This window comes from Gymnoscopelus microlampas (assembly GCF_963454915.1).
Source record: "Gymnoscopelus microlampas genome assembly, chromosome: 4".
In the NCBI taxonomy this organism is placed as follows: Eukaryota; Metazoa; Chordata; class Actinopteri; order Myctophiformes; family Myctophidae; genus Gymnoscopelus; species Gymnoscopelus microlampas.
The window spans coordinates 34,405,491-34,425,621 of record NC_139941.1 but is presented as its reverse complement, the minus strand read 5'-3'; the positions used below and the strand labels follow the sequence as shown (position 1 = coordinate 34,425,621).

Below are 20,131 nucleotides of genomic sequence, written 5' to 3'. Positions count from 1 at the left end.
GAGTGCGGCAGCCCCTGTCCTCTGGAACTCTCTCCCCATGGAGATTCGCCAGACGCCAACATCTTTCAAGTCAGCATTGAAGAGACACTTGTTTACTCAGGCTTTTGGCAAATATTTTGTTTTTGTAATTGTAAAGCGTCTTTGGGTTTTTGAAAGGCGCTGTATAAATTCAAGTTATTATTATTATTGTTTAAAAAAGGATATAATTGTTTTCCCCTTTGTTTTTGCCTTGGGGCACCACCTCCTTTTTTGTGTAGAAACAGGAACTTGGTTATTGGCTCCTTCCCTTTCTTAGTCCACTTTCCTGAGGGTGCTTCTGTGTTTATTTCTACTAACAACAACACTACATGTTTGAGAGATTGATAAACTGTTAACTAGTTTCTTATATGTCCTTATAAGTGTCTTATAATCTAACAATAAATGTGTTAATGATGCTATTATTAGCATATATAGTCTTTTTAACTCATAATTATGTTAACAAGTAACTTGCTATTGCTATAAGGCCCTTATAATATGCTTTATACAAGATCCATGATATAAAGCGTTACCTGATATAATTTGTATAATTTAGCATCGTGGTGAATTAGGTCCTTTATGGTTAGCTTGAATAACCGGTAAAACAATGAGTTACAGTGAGATGGTGATATTGGTTTTCAACAGCACAGTTATGGGTTCAGTAGAAAAACAGGCGCTACGCACATAATAACTGTCAATGGATGGTGGTGATCCATGGTATATGACTTCACAGTGGTAAAAGAATAACTGGCTTTCACTCTGCGTATAACAGTGAGCGTATAATAATGGACGGGATCCTTTCTTCTCTCCTCGGGTGGACTTTTATAGATTTTGGTGCCCCAATCATTTCAAATGAGATTTTGCATTTCTTTAACGGTTCATCGCTTAAGACAAAGCTGTCCCCTGTCCCCAAGTTTTATTTTTTGAAGACAATTGAATGAATGATTAGAAGGAAAGTGCAGTCCACATCTGAGATGTATTTTGAAATACCAAAGCCTGGATTACTGGAACCAGATGGGTAAGACGCTGGACTATTTGATACTATCTGGTTTTTTAACTAGCCCTTTTTTTATTGGCAGAAACGGCTAAATGTTTTATTGTTTTGTTGTTTGTCCTCCTCATACTGACATGATCAATTTGAATAAAGAAATATTTATGGTAGAGTAGAATTCAAATTGCGTTTCCCAAAAACGTATGTTATTGTAAAAGGGAAACGTGAGCTGGCTAACCTGTCCTCACAAGTATGCTTTGATATCTCTCCTACGTAGGAGTGTACATTTGCATGTTATTGTTGACATAAGCGGCTGAAATGGCTTGGAAAAAAAATCATGTTGAGCATGGAAATGATATCCATCAGCAAAATCTTTACGCAAACATCATCATTTTATATCTGACAACTGATCAGACACATTTGGCCCTTGGTTAAGAAAGCAGTAAAGTTCGCTATATCAGCATGGGCTGTTAATGATGTATATCTCGGGATTAGTGTTCAGACACAGCATACCAGGCTACCAATAGTCCATGAAACCACAATGAGCCTTTAAGGAATCCTTTAAGACATCCGGACAGGAATTTGGATCGCTTGAACAACATGGTCAGAGAGGAGAGAATTAAAGCATGCACGCATGAGAGACCCTTTATGTGAAAAAAATTGAGATGTGTGAAATTGACTCACAAGATAGTTCATTTGGCCTGACATCACAGGCTCATATGGAATGATGCATAGTGCCTAGTGTGAACTCACGCAGGCTATTGGCAGGAAATTCTGTGTTTTGCTTTTATTGCACCAGACGAGCACACATCATAAGCAAAGCGTGAAATAAAGGTTTACAGAATTATAAGACACCCCAATGCCTTTCCAAGGCAGTTTTTTTTATTGTCTAAACTGCCACAAAAAAATGTCTTGGCAACAATCTGCATGGTATGATGAAGGCTTTCATTGTGTAAAATCCTTGCTAAAGGTACCTCTATGAAAAAAAGAAAAACACTTTTCTATTTTCTATAATGCATTATAAAATTAGTTTTAACGTTGTACACTCATAAGTACTCATAATGGTTTACGATTATCATAACATATTTATAAAGCATTTTATAATGACATACAAGGTAAGGTATCATAATAATTCATAATTGCCGGTCACACTCATATTTTGTTTTTTTATTATAAATCTTATAGTTGCAATACATTATAATAATTCTATAATGCATTATCACTATAACAATGCATTATAATGTGATTATAAGTAACTATAAGTGGTCATTTGGTGCTTTAAATAAAGTGAAAGATAAATGAATCTATGCAAGAAACACAAAACCTTTCTGCCGACACCTCTAAGAATATCCTTACCTTAATTTAAGCACCCAGTGACCACTTATAGTGACTTATAATCACATTATAATGCAAGGGTTTTCAACTGATTGTGAACCAGGGACCACCACCCTGACTAAGAATCAACCTGGGGACCACTGTTGTGTTGGGCGGCAGTGGCTCAGGGGTAGAGTGGAGTGGCCGGGTAGAGTGAACTGCCGCAAGGTTCCCAGTTCGATCCCAGGCTCCCCCAGAGTTGGTGTCGAAGTGTCCTTGCGCAAGACATTGAACCCCAAATTGCTCTCGATGAGCAGGTTTGTGCCTTGCATGGTTTCCTTCGCCATCGGTGTGTGATTGTGTGTGTGAATGAGTGAATGTAATGCACAATCTATGTAAAGCGCTTTGGATAAAAACGCTATGTAAATGCACCATTTACCATTTATATGGGCTAAGACAGGGGTATTCAACTAGATTAGGCAGGGGGCCACAACTGTAAAATAACTTGGAGTCGGGGGCCACACAGCGCAAATGCACGCGCGCGAAATTTTTCGGGTCTAATTCGGGTCTAATTCGGTCTAATTCGGGTCTAATTCGGTTCTATTTGACCAATATAAATCAACCTTTTTTCGGGTCTAATTCGGTCTAATTCGGTTCTATTTAAGGTTCTAAGTTAAGTTCCAATGAAAGATGGCCTTTCAAGAACTAATGAAGGATAAATAATTTGTACTGTTTTAACTTTGATAACATAAATCAAAGTTAAAATAAATAATAATTATGAAAATTAAAAAAAAAAAAAAAAAAAAAAAAAAATTTTTTTTTTTTTTTTTTTTTGAATATGGCCAGGGGCCACAAGGAAGCTCCTCGCGGGCCGCACGTGGCCCGCGGGCCGCCAGTTGAATATCTATGGGCTAAGAGGATGCATAAAGGGCCATTCACACTGAGCATAACTATAAAAACATAGTTTTAAAAATCGTTCTAAGTCAAGTGGATGGCAGAGTTCACACCAACTATAAAATAAAATGGTGAACGATATAGCTATAGTTATAGTTATGGTTATAGTGCTCAGTATGCATGGCACTTAACACTGGTTATGCATCCCATGTCTATGCATCCCACTCTTTCTCAACCAATGTGTGGTCCATGGTATAATTAGGTCTGCAGATGGTCCATGGGAAAACGTTGGAAATAAATAAAACACCTTTGTTATATGTGTAAAACATTTTTCATCCATGAAATGTAAAAACAAAACAAAAAAGAGGCGTGGTGTTAGGGAAAGCTTGAAATCGAGCTTGAAATTGAATCATTTGTTGAACGATACTATATGCGCAACAAATCATATCAAGCCATGATAAGGTCATGAGAACCACTGAACTATTCCTATCTCACGGTTACCCTAATTCAGTTCTCTTACTTTATTCAACCTTCCATATTAAACTCATGCTAACTGATATACTGATTGTATGAGCGCCGAGCACACACAAGCACAGTCATGTGATATTTATTTCCTAATAATGATGATTCTACCATGCAGGCAATCTGGTACACTTCCCCTTCTTGAGATTCAACTCCCTTTTTCTGTGGAATTTCTTCACCTCCAACTCCCCAGTAAATTACAACATTGATGCGTCATCATAGCCACCAGGTCATTTAGTGCACTATATCTCAACTAGTGAAAAACAATTAAAACTTGAAAAAGCGCTCCTCGGAGCACAGGTCTCCGCCAGGTCAGGTAGGTTATTGTGGCCTGCCGGTGGCGCTATAATAGGCCAATGTGAAAAGGTTGCCATTTTCTTCTTAGGCCTTTCACGATTAGCTGCTCACAGACAGACGGACACACACACGGACACACAGACGGATGAACGGACAGGGTGCAAAACATAGTCTCGGCCATGCCTGTCGGCCTACAATCTTCGCTTTCCTACATTTCTAAATGCATGATCAGGGACCACATGCAATTCCTTCATGGACCCATAATGCATTATAACAGTGATTATGATGCATTATGACATTATAATGTATTACACCTATGAGAATTATAATACATATGATACCTGCAAAGAAAATGTCAGTGAGTGTCCAACATTTATGAAGTATTGTGATACTTGACCTGCCTTGCGTTGCCAGTAGTGGGAGCTTTGCACCAACTTGGGAGCAAAATATCACATACACGTTAACAGGAGTTGGTTGGGCTTGACGACGTGCCGGGACAGCTTGTACACAACCTACAACCTGTCTGGTCTCATGTGCTGTGAGTCTGGACTAACCCGATGCTGGGAGGAGGATTATACTTGACCTTTACGGCATTATACTTTGCTTTATAATGTGTTATGAATTATGAATAGTGTTATGAATATATTTATGAGTGCTGCTTATAACTATGGTTATAGTCTTATATCGAGCTTGAGGACACCATTCAGAGTTATAGGGCGACAGAAAAGAACAGGGTGGCAGAGTCCATTGAGTTCAATGGAGAAGTGGTGCCAATGCTCTATTCGGTTCCTCAAGCTATAAAAGCAGATTTAAATGGGTTATAAGTATAAGTACTTTGTGTCTTCATAGAAAGTGATAAAAACATAACTTTTTACACTCTCAAAACACTAGATTTTACAGCATATGGCATATGCTGCGTGTGTATAAGTAGGAGACAATGTGAAACACTCCTATGAAAGAAAACTAAGTAATATTCAAGACACCACCCCTCTTTTTTCCATATTTATGTAAAATTTGTATGTACACAATAATAAGCAGCAATGCACTGCTGACATTCATATCTAGAAACAAAATAGTGCTAAAAGGAACCAACAACACCAAGAACAATATCTAAAATATAGATTTGGCATTCTTTGCACTTTGATATTTGTTACACTTTTATGAATGTGAGGCTATGGACAGATTTGTTCATACGAATGAGTGAATGTTATCATTGATGAATAGAGGTTACTGCATTTAAACTGTATTTAGAAAGACCAACCAACCAAACAAACAAACAAACAAACAAACAAAAAACACACACATTAGGACACAATCCAACTGGCTACCTACATCATGTAAGACTATACAATATCTGTTCTGGCAAAGTGTGTTATTGTTCTGTTATGAACTGTTGTTGTCTATGTGCTCTACTGTTGATGCATAACACAATCACATAGTGTTTTAAACAGGATAGGCCTACACAGTATAACTCATGACCAATGTGAATCACTGAACATTTTTTTTAGACCCCAATGAGCAGTTATAGATTGGCTGTTATATATTTTTCAAGTAAAAAATATAAGAAATATATGGGTCAGAATGACTGAAAATGAGTTTCACAATAACAATCCATGGTAGTGAAGTCATTAATTCGAGAGACAATGAGGTGAGGCAAACACTCTATCAAACTACTGTCAATAAGTTATTCAACAATGATACCATTTGGAACTGTAGGTCTCTACAGTGTGGCTTTTAAAGCTAACAATGAATACCAGCAACTGTCAATTCAGTTTTCTAACTCATCGTTGATCACATGGTTCTAAATTACATAACTGATCCTAATGATTCTATTTTAATATGATCAGAGCAAGTGGAAGTTCAGAAAATGTTTGATTTCAGCGATTTCAGCAAAATGTCAGACACTATCATGGATACCTTTACAGGTATATAGCACATTCTTTGAGCTGAGAGGGTCTAACACAAGTATCTACATACATATAGTGGAAATTATTTCAGTGATGAGGGCTCTTTACTACAATGTCCTTTCTTTAAAGAAAAAAAAAAGAATCCCAACCCTATAAAAGTGTGTTTTCATAGACCACCCCGGTCAAACATAAACAAAAACATTGAAAATGTCTATGTATATCTGTAAAATATACCAAGGTATATAGATATATAAACAAAACAATAGAAAGCGAAAGGGACAGTTTTTTTTCTGGTTTGTGCAAGTTCTTATGTAGGACGAGATGCAAACAAACGGGATGGATTATTTGAAGACATTCTCAAAGGCGGGGCACTTGTAGGTCTTGAGTTTCTTGATGGCTTTTTTGAACTCTTTGCTGGACTTGTCCCACTTGTGGATGCCTGTGAGGAGGTACTGCTTGTCCACCTTGCGACCCATGATGAGGTACTGGTTGCCCAGGTTGTCCAGCTGCTGGCAGGGGCAGTCCGCTCCGTTCTTCAAGTACAGAACCAGCTTCTTCAGATCCTTCTTTTTCAGGTTCCCCGTCTTCAGCATCTTCTTCCTCTTCTGCAGGATCACCTTGCGGTCGTTGTTCTCGCGCTTCACCTCCTTGATCTTGGCCCTGAAAGCTGTAACCAGAAAGGAGAATGAGAAAGAGGACGTTAAAACCAAAACCACATGTGTTCTGTGTGAGGTAAATATTGGACTCAGCCAAGATGCTAATGTAGAACCTCCAATCCAAGTGGACCCCCCAACCTCCAGTCCAGTGCCTCCCAAACGTTTTAGCTTGAGACCCAAAAGAGAAACGATGTCTCCCCGGGACCTAAATTAGTGAAAATAGCTGATCTACAAGCTCACAGCGCGTTGCGATGCGACCCGTTGTGAGCTTGTAGATCTTCTTTTTATTTTGGCCCGGATCGCCGGCCTTGCGGTCCGGGCACCTAGGCTGCAATGCGATTCCGATTCCGACGTATTTTGCTGTGTGTCACTCCCCATCTCTCTCTCTCCCTATTTCCTGTCAATCTACTATACTATCAATAAAGGCAGAAAAAGCCATACAAATCTTTTGAAAAATGTTAGAAATTTTGTTTCTTTCAGATTATATATTTTTTGCATCTTTTGAAATAATTTACTAAATTGATTGAGGAAATGAAAAAAATAATATTTACTCACGACCCAATAAGAATGGGTCCACGACCCAAAAATGTGTCCCGACCCACTGTTTGACAAACACTGCTCCAGTCCACCCAACAGCACCACAGCCAGAGTTCTGTGCTGCTGACAGACAGCTGATGGGCCACACAAAGACTTATCAGTTCATTTGACCAGCTGCTGTGAAGCGTGACTGTGTTTTGTTGAAGTGGCCAAACTGTCTGCTCCGGCTCTGTCCAGCATGGTTTACCTTCAACTAAGGCGTACTGCTTAATATTGCATGATTTAAAAGTACCAGCTCTATAATCCCTCTGTGTAACATGTTAGCCAAAAGGCTGAAAAGTTTCTGGCCAGTGATTGTGCAGCACACATCTCTGACTGAACCCATGGAGCTGATCAGGCGCTAGCCAAGGATTGAATCCCGCCAGTGCTTTCCTGTATGCTGCTTTCTCTCCTTCTCAACTTTCACAGTATCTGTCTCAGTTAATAAAAACCTAACGAGAGAACAGTGCCTATACTCTCTGTTCTGGATGAAAGGGGGGGGAAAAAGAATGTTTGGTTTCTATTAGCTATCAGTGACAAATCTGAGCATTCTCTCCTCAGGGAAGAGAAGATATGGTTAAGTACTGTAATTCAGTAAAGGAATGAGGGATGGCTGAGGGTCGGGGGATGACAAAGACATCTCTTTATGTCATGAGGACTGACTGGAATGTGAAAGAAATCCATCAATATTCTCCTTTAACTATTTTGTTTTTTTTTACCATTGTTAGTTCGTTTCAGTGAAGGGTTTGCTGAGCATGCACACTCTTTTTCAGCACTGGCCTGCTTCACTCTTTCATTTATGCACATTCTTGCAGTCGCACTCATTTACAACTAGACTCGTGTACTGTACTGGTATCCATTGAGCAGCTCTAATCCCCCTGCAAGCATAGACATACATATTCCTGTCTGTGACTAAGCAGCTCCACTGGAACATTTTACTGTAAGTGTCTTGCTCAAGGACACTTCAGCAGCAGTAGCTGTTGAAAGGGGCCGGGAGCATTACTCATGCATTTTACCCAGATTTCTTCATCTGGTCACAAATCCACACCCTGACTTTTATACTGCCAATGAAAGTGAAGACAAATACAATGCACAACACATACTTTGAAAACAACATGTACAGGAGAGCCTCCCTATATCCCAGAGCCACCAATTTATCTCCAAATCTCACTCTGATTTAACCACGGATACCCGATCTTTCATTAAAAATTGTTAAACTTGTATCTCCTTGTTTCCTCTGGTCCCCTTTAAGAATCAGAACACGGGTCAGTCCCAGTGGTGGTCCAAAATCTCTCTCCCTGCATACATCTGCCTCTAATTGCACATACATATCTCTTTATTTCCAGCATATATATGCAGGATAAGAGCTGACCTTGTGACATGGTACTGCAAATCCACTGCATTGGATCTAAAAGACGAGGCGCAGATCAACATCAAAGATAATGTCTTGTGAGCTATACAGTGCAGGACATTACCTTATGGTGAACGTCAGTTCTGTTCATGTTGTGCTATTGTTTCAAGAATGTCTACTGACAATGGGGAGGTTCCTGCTCACTCACTTAACCTATTAAAACCGGGAACGGTTTTAATGGGTTTGGCTATTAAAAAATAGCAGATATACGAGCTCATAGCGCTATGATCTTGTAGATCTTCTTTGAACATTTGCGCAAATCTTTGAATATGCATATTTTCATTCAATAATATTAACTCAAATCTTTGCTTCTGGGGGTCCTTGGAACATAATATTTTCAGATGGGGGGTCCGCGGCCAAATACATATAATTTTGGAGCTCCTTGACAAGTTTGAGAACCACTGATATAGTAGTTTTTTTCAGAAAACTGTTAGGATTTAGAAGACATTTGTAGAATCTCCCGAAGCAAAGATTTGAGTTACAAATGTTCGCTTTAAAACAATATATATTCAAAGATTTGCACACATTTTTGCGATTTTTCAAAAATAGCAGATCTACAAGCTTGTATATCTGCTGTTTTTGAATAGCCAAAGAAATCTGAAAGTGACACTTGCGTTCCCGGTCTTAATGGGTTAAAGCACATTCAGTGCTTTAGTTGATCTATTATACAGTGAAATGTTACTGACCCAATCTAAAACAAATACAAGGACTGGGTGCTATGGTTCATCTGCTCCCTCACCCATGCATCTTCCCATTGCCAATTAAAGTGAACAGCGCTGTTTTTCCCAGTATTAACAGTGCGCATGGTAAGGATTATCCCCTCTCTGCTCTCTGGTCCCTGGCTCAGTCAGAATGAGGAGGCTTAGTGTTCAAACAGATCAAAATGGGCAGCACTTATAATTAGTGATTCATAAAAGAGAGGCCCCAGGCCACCCCTGAAAAATACTTCATCTGGATAAATCCGCCATGCTTTATAATCCCCAGACTCCTTATTGGTGAACTTTCTTTGCACCTTGTGCTGCTTGCAGTAATCTTCCACCTCGGCCAAATTGTACAGTGACCAGTAATGTTGCATGAATAATTAACACTGTTGAAGGAGGAAAAGGTGAGATTCTTGGCTGGGAAAATATATAGTGGAACGTGTTATTTTTGTCCATTACTGAGTTCCAAAATGTAATCTATGTAGTTCCCAGGTGATTGGCACAGTGCAGACAATATCGAAAACTAGAGAAACCAGGAGACCTGGTTCTGCCAGACCCCTAGTGGTTGAAATCTGAATGGCCGGACTTCGCATGACGTGTGTGCAGAGGAAAAGAGGGACAGACCGAGGAAAAGAGGGACAGACCGACCGACCGACAGACCGACCGACAAAGCCTCCTGTAGGCCGACCCCCTGGGTCTGGCAAAGAGAAAATATTCACACACAGGATAGTTGAAATGCAGCGAGTAGCCAGTGTGCAGGTACTTAATATTTCCTCTTTTTCTGCATTACTGCAATACTGTGCATTCTGGGGCCTGTGTTTTTAAAATGAGGCCCCCATAACTATAATTGTCATGAGAGTCTAACTATTTTGAAATGATAATATAATAGCTATTATCATTTCATGACTGCCCCCCACCCAACCCCCCGGTAGGTGGTTTTTAATGGTGGTGTGTCTGCAAGTGTCCCTTCACTGTATGTGAGGTCCGAATCTTGTCCTTGTACAGTACAGTATGCAAGAAAACTCTGTTGCAGTGCCACACGATGTAGTATGCAGTGTGAAGCAATGCAAGTATGTGCACCATGCACCATCATGAAAAAAATGAATGGATAGAATTATTAAAAAAGTTGTGATGTTTAAAACAGGAAGAATACCATTCATGGACGTGACCATGAAATGTTCTTTCAGCCATCATTCAATGACATCACAGTGCTGCCTTTACCAGAATAATAAAAAAACAAGGACGTCTATCTCGATGCAATTCCACTTTAACTTTTTTTTGTCCCTGACCCCTGACCTGGGTTTCCTTTGTCAGGTTAGAGGGGATGACCCACACCACCGGCCCAAAGCTCCAAGGGTGTTATAAACCCCAGCAGTAAGGGGGTGGAGGGGTCGGTGGTGGGGGGGGGCACACGCCAGGCCTGTTCACAACCTCACAGAACACAGTCTGATCCGATAAACCAAGGTGAGCAGTCTGCTCTAGTGCAGGCCCACTGTGCTGTTTACTCTGTTTACTCTATGGGGCATGGGGATGGAGCCGTTTGGCAACAACAACAAAGTTAGCTGTCAGTAGAGATTTACCTGAAGGGCTCTGGTGTTTTGTGAAAATGAGGTGCCATAAAAACCTTAAGCACAGAGATAAATTGGGGGTGGGAACAAAGTGTTGAGTGGTATGTACCGTAAACCACTCACAGGCAAAGGCAAGGGGGAGGGGGGCTCTCTAAAGAAGCTAGGGAGAGTCTTTAGTCATCTCCCAGAGGAACCCAGACATTGAACTATTGCAAATTACAGTAATAGTTTGCTAATGCTTTATTCCACTGTAAGTGCGTAATCATAAAAAATAACAGAAGCAAAAGCAACAAGCAGAGACATTTTGCTCACATTGTATTTCTGCACACTTGAAAGTACATGACATATTAGAGAGGTAAACTATTTTAACTGTATCATACTCTGTTTATACACATTCATATTCTGGAGCAAAGACTGTCATTTCTTTAATCTGGTTTAAATACTACATATACATGATTTTATTTACAGGTTTATTTGTTTGCTGTTTATTCATTTATGTATTTAATTACACTGCCTTTATTTAGAGGGGATGAGTAGTTTAAAACATTGTACACTTTTGAGGGTACTTTCTGTCCTACTTTATGCAACACCTATCCAACCACCTCTAATCAAAAGCTGCCGTGCCTCTGCATTTTCCGGTTAAAACTAGATTAAGTCACAAAACGTGTGTGGAGAAGGGATGCAACTTTGTAGGACTTCAAACAAAAGCACACATTATAAGAAAAAAAACAACTTGACACTTAACCTCTAACTTAAACGAGAACAGACTTTTTCGCAATAAGATGCTTCCAGGAATTGAAGTTTTCAGTGGACAAAAATGCCAGCGTGTTGCCAGAAAGGCATATTTTACACATGATTGGTCCACACAGATTAATAAATACCAAGTCACTGATTCTCCCCTGTGGTTTTCCTCAACTGTGAAGATGAAGATTAGTTTGAACGTGGCCTCAGTCTGTGCCACTGTTATAAATGATAAAAGCCAAAAAAGGTATTATAACCATCAACATAACAAAACAGGCCGGCCCTTCTGTGTGGGTTTTGGGCTCCTAAATGTGCCAAACACTGTTGCCCATTCTTAGTCAAGCCTGCACTAGCATAATGAAATCACAATGAGCGCAGTGCCCTAATCCTTTGTTGGGAGGATAAAAACTGATCTTGAGATTTTTGTATTTGCACAGCGCATATTTTTCTCGACACAGACATTAACTCTTAATGTTGCAGTCTGCTTCAGTCATGGTCAGTTCCGTTACAGTTTTATCCTCGGACAAAATCTCAAAAAGCCCAAGTATAAGCCCAAGAATCTAAATACTTTGCCGACATATGTATTGCTTGTTTACACTCTGAAAGAAAGTCATAATCCATATTTATCTCATCGAAACTGTTTACTGCATTCCATGGAAGGCTTGTCCCTTGTGGGTTATAACCTGTGAGGATGTCAGTGGCATGAGCTTTGTCCAAAAACCATTGTTAGTCCCCATGCTGGGGCAATCTGTGTATTGTCAGATGTCAAGCGTTAAGAGGCTTATGACAAGGAAGCAAAACAACATCTGTCTCAATCAGAGAAGAAACAAGCCAATAATGTGCCACTCTCCTCTTGGCAGACCAGGATGTGGAATGAAAAGCAAGTCCCATCACCACAGCGTAAACAACAGGGCAATTCGTTAAATAAATACAACTTTTAACTTTCCTGAGAACTGGAAAAAAGTCTGTTTCCAATACACCATAGTCCATGTTTCCCTGGCATTTGGAATTCAGTTTGGAACTGCCGGAGGTTTGGAGCCCAGCGAACAAATAAAAAAATGGAGCCCGACATCCTGAAAACATGCGCAAAACATGCATATATCAAAACCTCAACTGTAACGTCAGTGGGTTTTGTCTTTTCCCTTGGATTATAGTACTTTATAACTAGAGCGAGGTTTATCACCCTTCGAAAGCCATGACAAATAATACGGGCAACATTTGCCATGTAATCTTTGCGGATAGAAGCCAAATCTGCCAGCAGTGATCAAATGACAAATGTTGCCAAACCCATTAACTGGCTGTTCAGGTCCGTTTACTTTCAAATCAAAACAATTGAGATATTGATTTAAAATGGGTGTTTCTTTGTTCTTCTTTGAAATTCTTCTAATTTCTTCTAATTAAAAAACAAAACAGTTAATTTATGCTACGCTGAATGAAATAGTTCAAACTGAATGTCTCGTCATTAACCAACGAAGAGCCGTTTCATTTTACAAGTCAAGCTGTTTGAACTGAGAGTGAACTGACCCCCAGCCGTGGACCGCTGGAAGTAAACCGAAGGCAAAGAGGCATTCTTGAAGCTACAGGCAGACTAGACCGTAGACCAAACATCCTATTTTACAGCTACAAAGCCCCGCAACATAAAGGTTTTAGGGCCCCTCTTTAGTGACCCCAATTCATTAGTTAGAGAATATTATTGTTTAACAAGCGCATATGAACCGTGACTTCAGTTCAAGGGTTAAAAACTTAAAAACCTGCCATGTTTAGGGTGTCTAGATCTATGCCTTTTCTTTCTCCCCACTTACCTTTATGCAAACTTATGGGGATTTTTTCTGCAGTAAAAACAGATTAGCCTCATTGATCTCGCTGAGGGCCCCACTTTAAAGAGAAATACAAAGAACGGCTGTGCTGTATACAATGAGCTGCTGATCATCATAGGCATGAAAACAAATGAAAGCTTTTTTTAGCTTAACTGGAATTGAAGAATTCATGTGTGGTCACATAAGCACACCCAAAGAATAACATTGATGCTTAAATGCTTTAAGCGTGTTTGTGTAAAGACCATAATCACTTTGAAGATTTAAGATGGGAGGGGTGCATGGCTGATGTACAGTCATGCTACTGTGTACGAGCTTTTGCCTGTGCGTGTGCGTGTGCGTGTGCGTGTGCGTGTGCGTGTGCGTGTGTGTGTGTGTGTGTGTGTGTGTGTGTGTGTGTGTGTGTGTGCGTGTGTGTGCGCGCGTGTGCGTGTGTTTTGTTTTTGTAAATATATAATGGGATACCAAGTGTTGACCAATGAAATTCAAGTGATTAGTAGAGTGGGACATGTCTTTGCATGCTTTGTGCATGACACTTTGTGTGTGTACATGTACTATATGCACATGTATGAGGATGTGTGTGTGTGTCTGTGTCTGTGTGTGTTGGTAGGGTACTTACCAAACTCGCTGGCACACATGTGCTCCATCATGGCGTCTGTTTTCATTTCATTGTCACATGGAGGGCAGATGGGTGAATAACCTGGGGGGGGGGCAGAGTTTTGTAGTTAATAGCACAGACAGAAAATTGGCCGGATATCACACTCACATCTAAAACAACTAAAAGGGATTTGGAATAACTGAAAAACTGTAATGTCTCCTTTAGAAAAGGAACTGAAATCATCATAGGTACAAAAGCACTTGAAACAACCCAGCCCATGTTTCCCACTTTCCAATCCTTCATGCAATGAGTCAGTTGTGCTTTCCACCAATACACCCCCCCCCCCCCCCCCCCCGCCCCCTGTCTGTGTGGAGATATTATCTTGTGTCTTTGACAGTAAAACTCTTAGTTCTGTGCTCTGAGAAGCTGGTCAGAACCCTGATGACCTGACCTCAGTCAGGAATGTCCACAGCTTTTATAGCCGGCTGTAACTAGGCGCTGCAGTAAAAACTGCATCCACCTACACTGAGATAGACAGTCTTATAATTATTCACGACTATAGGGACACTGTAGCTTAAGGATTGCATTGTTTTTCCAGGGAACATTTGCCTATAAATTGTCCAGGGATTAGGTTGCTTCATTTGTCCAGGGAAAGGTTCACTTTTGAAGCAGTGCACTGAAATCATATTCATTCCTGGGAGCTGTCTAGTACAACCTTACTGTTGGCCAATGAGTGGTGTTCCCCTAAAGCTATTGAGGGATAAAATGCGTTGCTCAAAGGCACCTCATTGGTAATTGCTGAGGGAGAGTACGGCAATTCTCATTTACTTTCCCAGCCAGGACTTTCCCAGCCAGTATGGGATTTGAACCAGTGACCTTCTGCTCACAAGCCAGTTTCTCTGAGATCTACGCTATACATTAAAAGGGGCCCCTGATACTTTGGCACAGTGAGACTGCAACCTTGCCAACTTGGCGACACTTACATTAGTATGTCACTATGGAGTTTAAGATCTCCAAGCCCGCAGCTAATTTGTCACCCATTCTTAGATTTAAGAAATATACGCCATCTGTGCATTGTAATGAAATGTATCAGGCCATAAAGTAAAAGCATCTATACTCATACTGTTTATTATAAATATGCACATTACTTAGTGTTTCCTGAGATGTCATTTATTAACCATGGTCAGAAATGGCATCTTCCCAGAATGCACCAGAAAGAGGAGTAAATGCTTACAATCTCGGAGGAAAAGCAGAACCTATCGATGGCAATATTCTATCTAGAATGTTATGACATTTCAATTACAGTAATGGTTGACTCTGACTATGGTCAACGAGCCAAAATGTGTTTTTGCCAAAAAGAGGTTTGGTCTAGAGGCATATCCGTGAATATTTCATGATTTCATATGACTTTTTTTCTACTTGCAGTGATTGATTCTTCTACGCCAAAACAGCTGAGCTTGCTTAGCAAACTTGGATCCATAAGAAGATAACAAATTCCATAGACATTCATTGAGATTGAGACATTTTAAGCAACTAGCAACAACTATCTAAATAAAAAGACTAAAAACTAAAAACCTTAAGTCTACATTAGCCTACTCTGTGTTCTGCTATGCTTGCCAGTTGTCCTGTCCATTACATGTGTTTGACAAAAGCTTGTGAAAGTAACACCCAGGTGTAAAGAGCTTGTGAAAACAAACACTGCTGAGGAGTTGAGAGAGGGTCCACTTCTCCCTTTTCGTTTCTCATCTAAACCAATTATCACCAGTCTATTTCAGCAGGCCAGTGGTCAGCACTGTTTGCCTACTTCTGTTAGCATCCATTAGCGCAATCACACAGTAAAATCCTCAGTGTCAATCTAACTCTGAAGAGTGTATGAACACACTTAACACAGTGGATTTACTGTGCCGATTCTCGTCTTTTTTCCCTTCAATTTGGTATCTGCAAGTCTATTTTCATATCGTACTGAAATGACTGGAATCCAATAGCTTCCTCTAAAATCAGACACACTACGATATGGAAAATGCTCTGCAGCAGTAATGTCAAGTACAGTATACGATGAGTCATAGTGAATGGGCTACACATGCCAGACCGTCCGTAATGGTCATTTAAGCCTCACTTAATCATACAAAGGAGCTATCACTTGCATCTACGCCCTTAAAGGAATATTCAGCAGCTTAATCAGAGTTTGTGAATTGAGATTGAAAAAAAGACAACAACAACAAAAACCTCTCACATTCACTCAGCAGATGGGAGATGCCTCCCTCTGAGAGGCTTTAAACAACCCCAAAGCCTGTGTGTCCTGCTGGGTCGGGGGTGCAAACAGTTTATTTATCACTGGCGACTGACAACGAATGATAACAGGTGACGTCTGGGGGCCATGGGGATCCCTGTGTGGTCCCTGCAGGCTCCAGAAAAGGGGCCTTTTCTCAGGAAATCGGGCCCCCATCCATACCTCCGTGTCAGTCAGCCTCTACCAGCACTGCTACCACTCGACTCTTCACCTCTCCACCCCCCCATGCTTAGACCATTGGTTCTCAAACTGGGGTCCGGGGACCCCCAGTGATCCTTGAGGGAGTTCCAGGGGGTCCCCAGCTAAATGATGGATAGTAGGAACCAAATGGACCCTTATGGGTGTGTAACTCTAAGAGTACAAATGGAACCAAATGGACCCGTTAGGTTCCATTTGTACACTCTCAGAGTTAAATTAACATTGATTTTACAATTTGGTCCCAGAGATAGAAATGCCATTAAATGGAGGTCCGTAGCCTGCTAGAGCCGGAATAATCTCCTCTTATGGGGGTCCCTGGTATATATTTTCAAATGGGGGTCCGCGGGCTAATACGTGTCAAGTTGGGAGTCCTTAACACTGGCTTAGACATCCTGCAGACCTGCCTTACCGCAATGCCTCAGATACAGTAACTGCTGTGTAATAGCATAGTGCTACTGCAGAAGGAGCCCTCTCTACCTGTTGCCATCAATCACTGTGATGTTTATGTTCAAAATGGATTAGGATGCGGTGCTCAGGTCTTGAGATATTTCTGTAATTTGAGTTATGCTTTCATAGTTTATATTGAAGGGGATGATGGAAAGTCCCCCTGATTTATAGGCATGAATGAAGCAACTTGTAATTTCCCTTCCCGCTCCAGTATACCTCACCAAGGTAACAAATACAAACCTCTCTCAGAGAGACACTGAGGGCTGCCAGAGACACTGACGCTGACTCTAAAACACAACACCCAAGTGTTGAACAATAACACGCGTTTTTCCAAACGAAATCTAATTCGAATTCCCAAAGTATTTTCTTCCACGGGCATGTTGTTTTTGTGCATTTCTCAGCGGTTGCCATGGTATTTGTCCAATCTGGCTCAGAAATGGAACACAACTTAACCTGGACTGTGTTAGGTTCTGCTCCCTCATGCGGCGTGAGGTGTCTGAGACTACTCAATTTAGGCTTCGTTTCATATCAAGAGACACAAAATCCCAACAGGGTTCAGGAATCTCTCTCCAGCCAAGAAACCATTAGTAAGAAATGTGATTTGTAAGGGTGGGGGGTAAAAAAAAAAGTCCTTGAAAGCGTTATTTAGAATCTATTGGCTCTACTCTGCCATATCCACCCTGGCTTGCATTTATTTTGCTCTCACTCTGCCCCCCGCCCCCCCCACCCTTCTCTTTTCTCTCTCTGTCATTATTTGCACAATCTGGTTTCAAAATTATGCGTGTAGTTCATCGTTCCTTCATTTTTTTTATTGGCCATTGACAGGTCAGCATGAAAATGAGTTATTAGATGCAGGTATTTGCTTTTGTGCTTGCTGGACTGCCTCCCAGCATTGTCCTCCAACTCAACAGAACACCTTGAAATAAATGACTACCATCTGTTGAGCATTTTCTATATTACAACATAACCATTTTTTCAGATGTAGGCATTAGCCCATTCACATTAATATATGCGCCATGCGGAGGTCAAAGCCTATGGGACTTACAGGCCGACTCAAAATGTGATTATAAAGACTTTTTGGACGGGGGGATCAGATTCAAGGGGTCATGGGTGCATTCCGCCCAAAAGGTTTGGACATGATTTGTTTGTGTTGGGATTTGCATCTGCAAACAAACCTTAACCTCTGTAACAACATTCTCATGGCCATTGAGCTGTGTGGGTGTCAATTCTTACACTGTGGCAAAAGTACTGGCTATTTGTTATTGTTATCTCAGTTAAGTAGCCTACTCTTCCTTGACAATACATAATCAGTTACTATAAATACTTCTGAGTTGGCGCATGATAAGGCTTGGCCTAATGGGCTACTTATACATTCTAATTTGTTGTTTTGTTTTTTTACTTTAAAAATAGACAATTACAATCTTGCTATGTCCCACTGTGCATTTGCAACTATCACCATGGAAACAAGGACTTTTTTTAAGTGGTAAAGAAAGAAAGAAAGACAGAAAGAAAAAGGAAGAAAGAATGACACCAGGAGATGAGCGTTTTTTTTTTACAGTGGTGGAAAAAGTACTACATTTTTTTTTACTTAAGTAAAAGTATCAACTGCAATGTAGAAATACTCTGTTATACTCTGTTAAGTAAAAGTCAGGAATTAAAAATGTACTTTAATAAAAGTATGAAAATATTGGCATCAAAATGTACTTAAAGGACCAAAAGTAAAAGTACTCATTAGGCAGAAGATCCCATTTCACAAGTTTCCAAGTTTTAAAGAATGTACAAAGATCCTTTGAAAATAGCAGATCTGCAAGCTGCGACACGTGAGCTTGTAGATTTAAGGGCTGAAGTTGTGTATTATTCTTAGTAAGCTAAATCTACAAAGTAACTAGTAACTAAAGTGGTCAAAAAATAGTAATGGTGTAAAAGTACAACATTTGCCTCTGAGATGTAGTGGAGAAGAAGTAAAAGTATTGGAAATTGGATACACTCAAGTAAAGTACAAATACCTCAAAATTGCACTTAAGTACAGTACTTCAGTACGTGTATTTAGTGCCACCACAGTTTTTTTTTACAATACATAAGCCAGTGTTAAGATGACTGCTAGTCTTACCTGTAGGCTTGGTGGCCTCCGTGGCGTTGGGCCCCGTCATGGCGATGCACACGTCGTCCTGGGGGAACTTGTCACAGGTGAGCATCTCGGGCCAGGGGAAGCCAAAGGACTCCATGATGGGGGTGCACCCGTCCCTCACCGCCTCGCACAGCCAGCGGCACGGGTAGATGGGGCGCTCCAGGCACACGGGGGCGAACAGCGAGCAGAGGAACACCTGGGTGCCCGGGTGGCAGCTCTTGTGGACGAGGGGCACCCAGCTGCCGGCCTGCTGCTTGGCCTCCGCCATGGTCTCGTGCTCCAGGAGGTTGGGCAGCAGCATCTGGTTGTAGCCCACGTTGTGGCAGAGCCGCAGGTCCTCGGGGATGTCCACGCACTGGGGGGGCTTGCCGTAGCTGCGCCCCCCGTTGTACATGTCCGACTTCCAGCTCAGGTACTCGTACTCTGAGGCTGTGCACACTGACAGCAGGGCTACTGTCAAGACCAGGGGGATCATTCTCCACGAAGGTTCAGAACAAGACCTCATCATTGTTTTTTTTTGTTTTAGCTTTTGTCACCAGAGTTGACAAAAAAATAAAAAATACAAGTCACTATGTAAGATATAGGCCTACTAAAATGCCAACAAACTTGCCTGAGATGAAAAAAAGAAGAATCTGCGCAAAGTCCAGCTGATAAAGAAGCTTTGTTTCAGTTAGTCCACATACAGCAGCCAGGCTGCTCTGCTCTCTCTCTCTCTCTCTCTCTCTCTTCTCCTCTTGGTGCGTATCCTGCAGCTCTGTGAGGATAACTGTTACTGCTGGCTGCTCTCTGCTGCCTGCTTGGAAACAAGGGGAGATTGTAAAGCGCGCCTCGGCCAATCGCAGAGGAGAGCGTCTGTGCCTTTTGGCACTCTTATGTCAATCAAAGTGCTCAATTACCAACCTCCCTGCCCCCCTTCATTACTCTGTTCCCCTTCCTTTGTCAAAACAAACTACCTGACCTGACCGTTCAACCAAAATAAAATCTCTAAATGACAAATGGTTGTGACAAAAAAAATGTTTTTTGGCAACTGTGGCAAAATGAATAAAAACATTCAATTAAATTA

At 40.9% G+C, this 20,131-nt stretch overlaps 1 protein-coding gene across 1 annotated transcript; it reads right to left on the bottom strand.

Annotated features, from left to right (window-relative positions):
- Nucleotides 1-5,022: 5,022 nt before the first annotated feature.
- On the bottom strand, nt 5,023-19,845 carry sfrp1a (secreted frizzled-related protein 1a). The gene is made up of 3 exons (XM_084055312.1): nt 19,051-19,845; nt 14,027-14,107; nt 5,023-6,607 (listed from the first exon to the last, which is right to left on the bottom strand). Exons 1-3 carry the CDS (start codon nt 19,574-19,576, stop codon nt 6,282-6,284), a joined length of 933 nt encoding a protein of 310 aa, XP_083911438.1. The 5' UTR covers nt 19,577-19,845; the 3' UTR covers nt 5,023-6,281.
- Nucleotides 19,846-20,131: the final 286 nt, after the last annotated feature.

What these genes read in the sequence shown, in the direction of transcription:
- sfrp1a (XM_084055312.1), bottom strand. Translation starts at nt 19,576, where the DNA reads ATGATGAGGTCTTGTTCTGAACCTTCGTGGAGAATGATCCCCCTGGTC. An exon ending in GGAGGCCACCAAGCCTACAG is followed by an intron (nt 14,108 to 19,050) that starts GTAAGACTAGCA and finishes CCCCCCCCCCAG; the next exon opens with GTTATTCACCCATCTGCCCT. An exon ending in CATGTGTGCCAGCGAGTTTG is followed by an intron (nt 6,608 to 14,026) that starts GTAAGTACCCTA and finishes TTCTGGTTACAG; the next exon opens with CTTTCAGGGCCAAGATCAAG.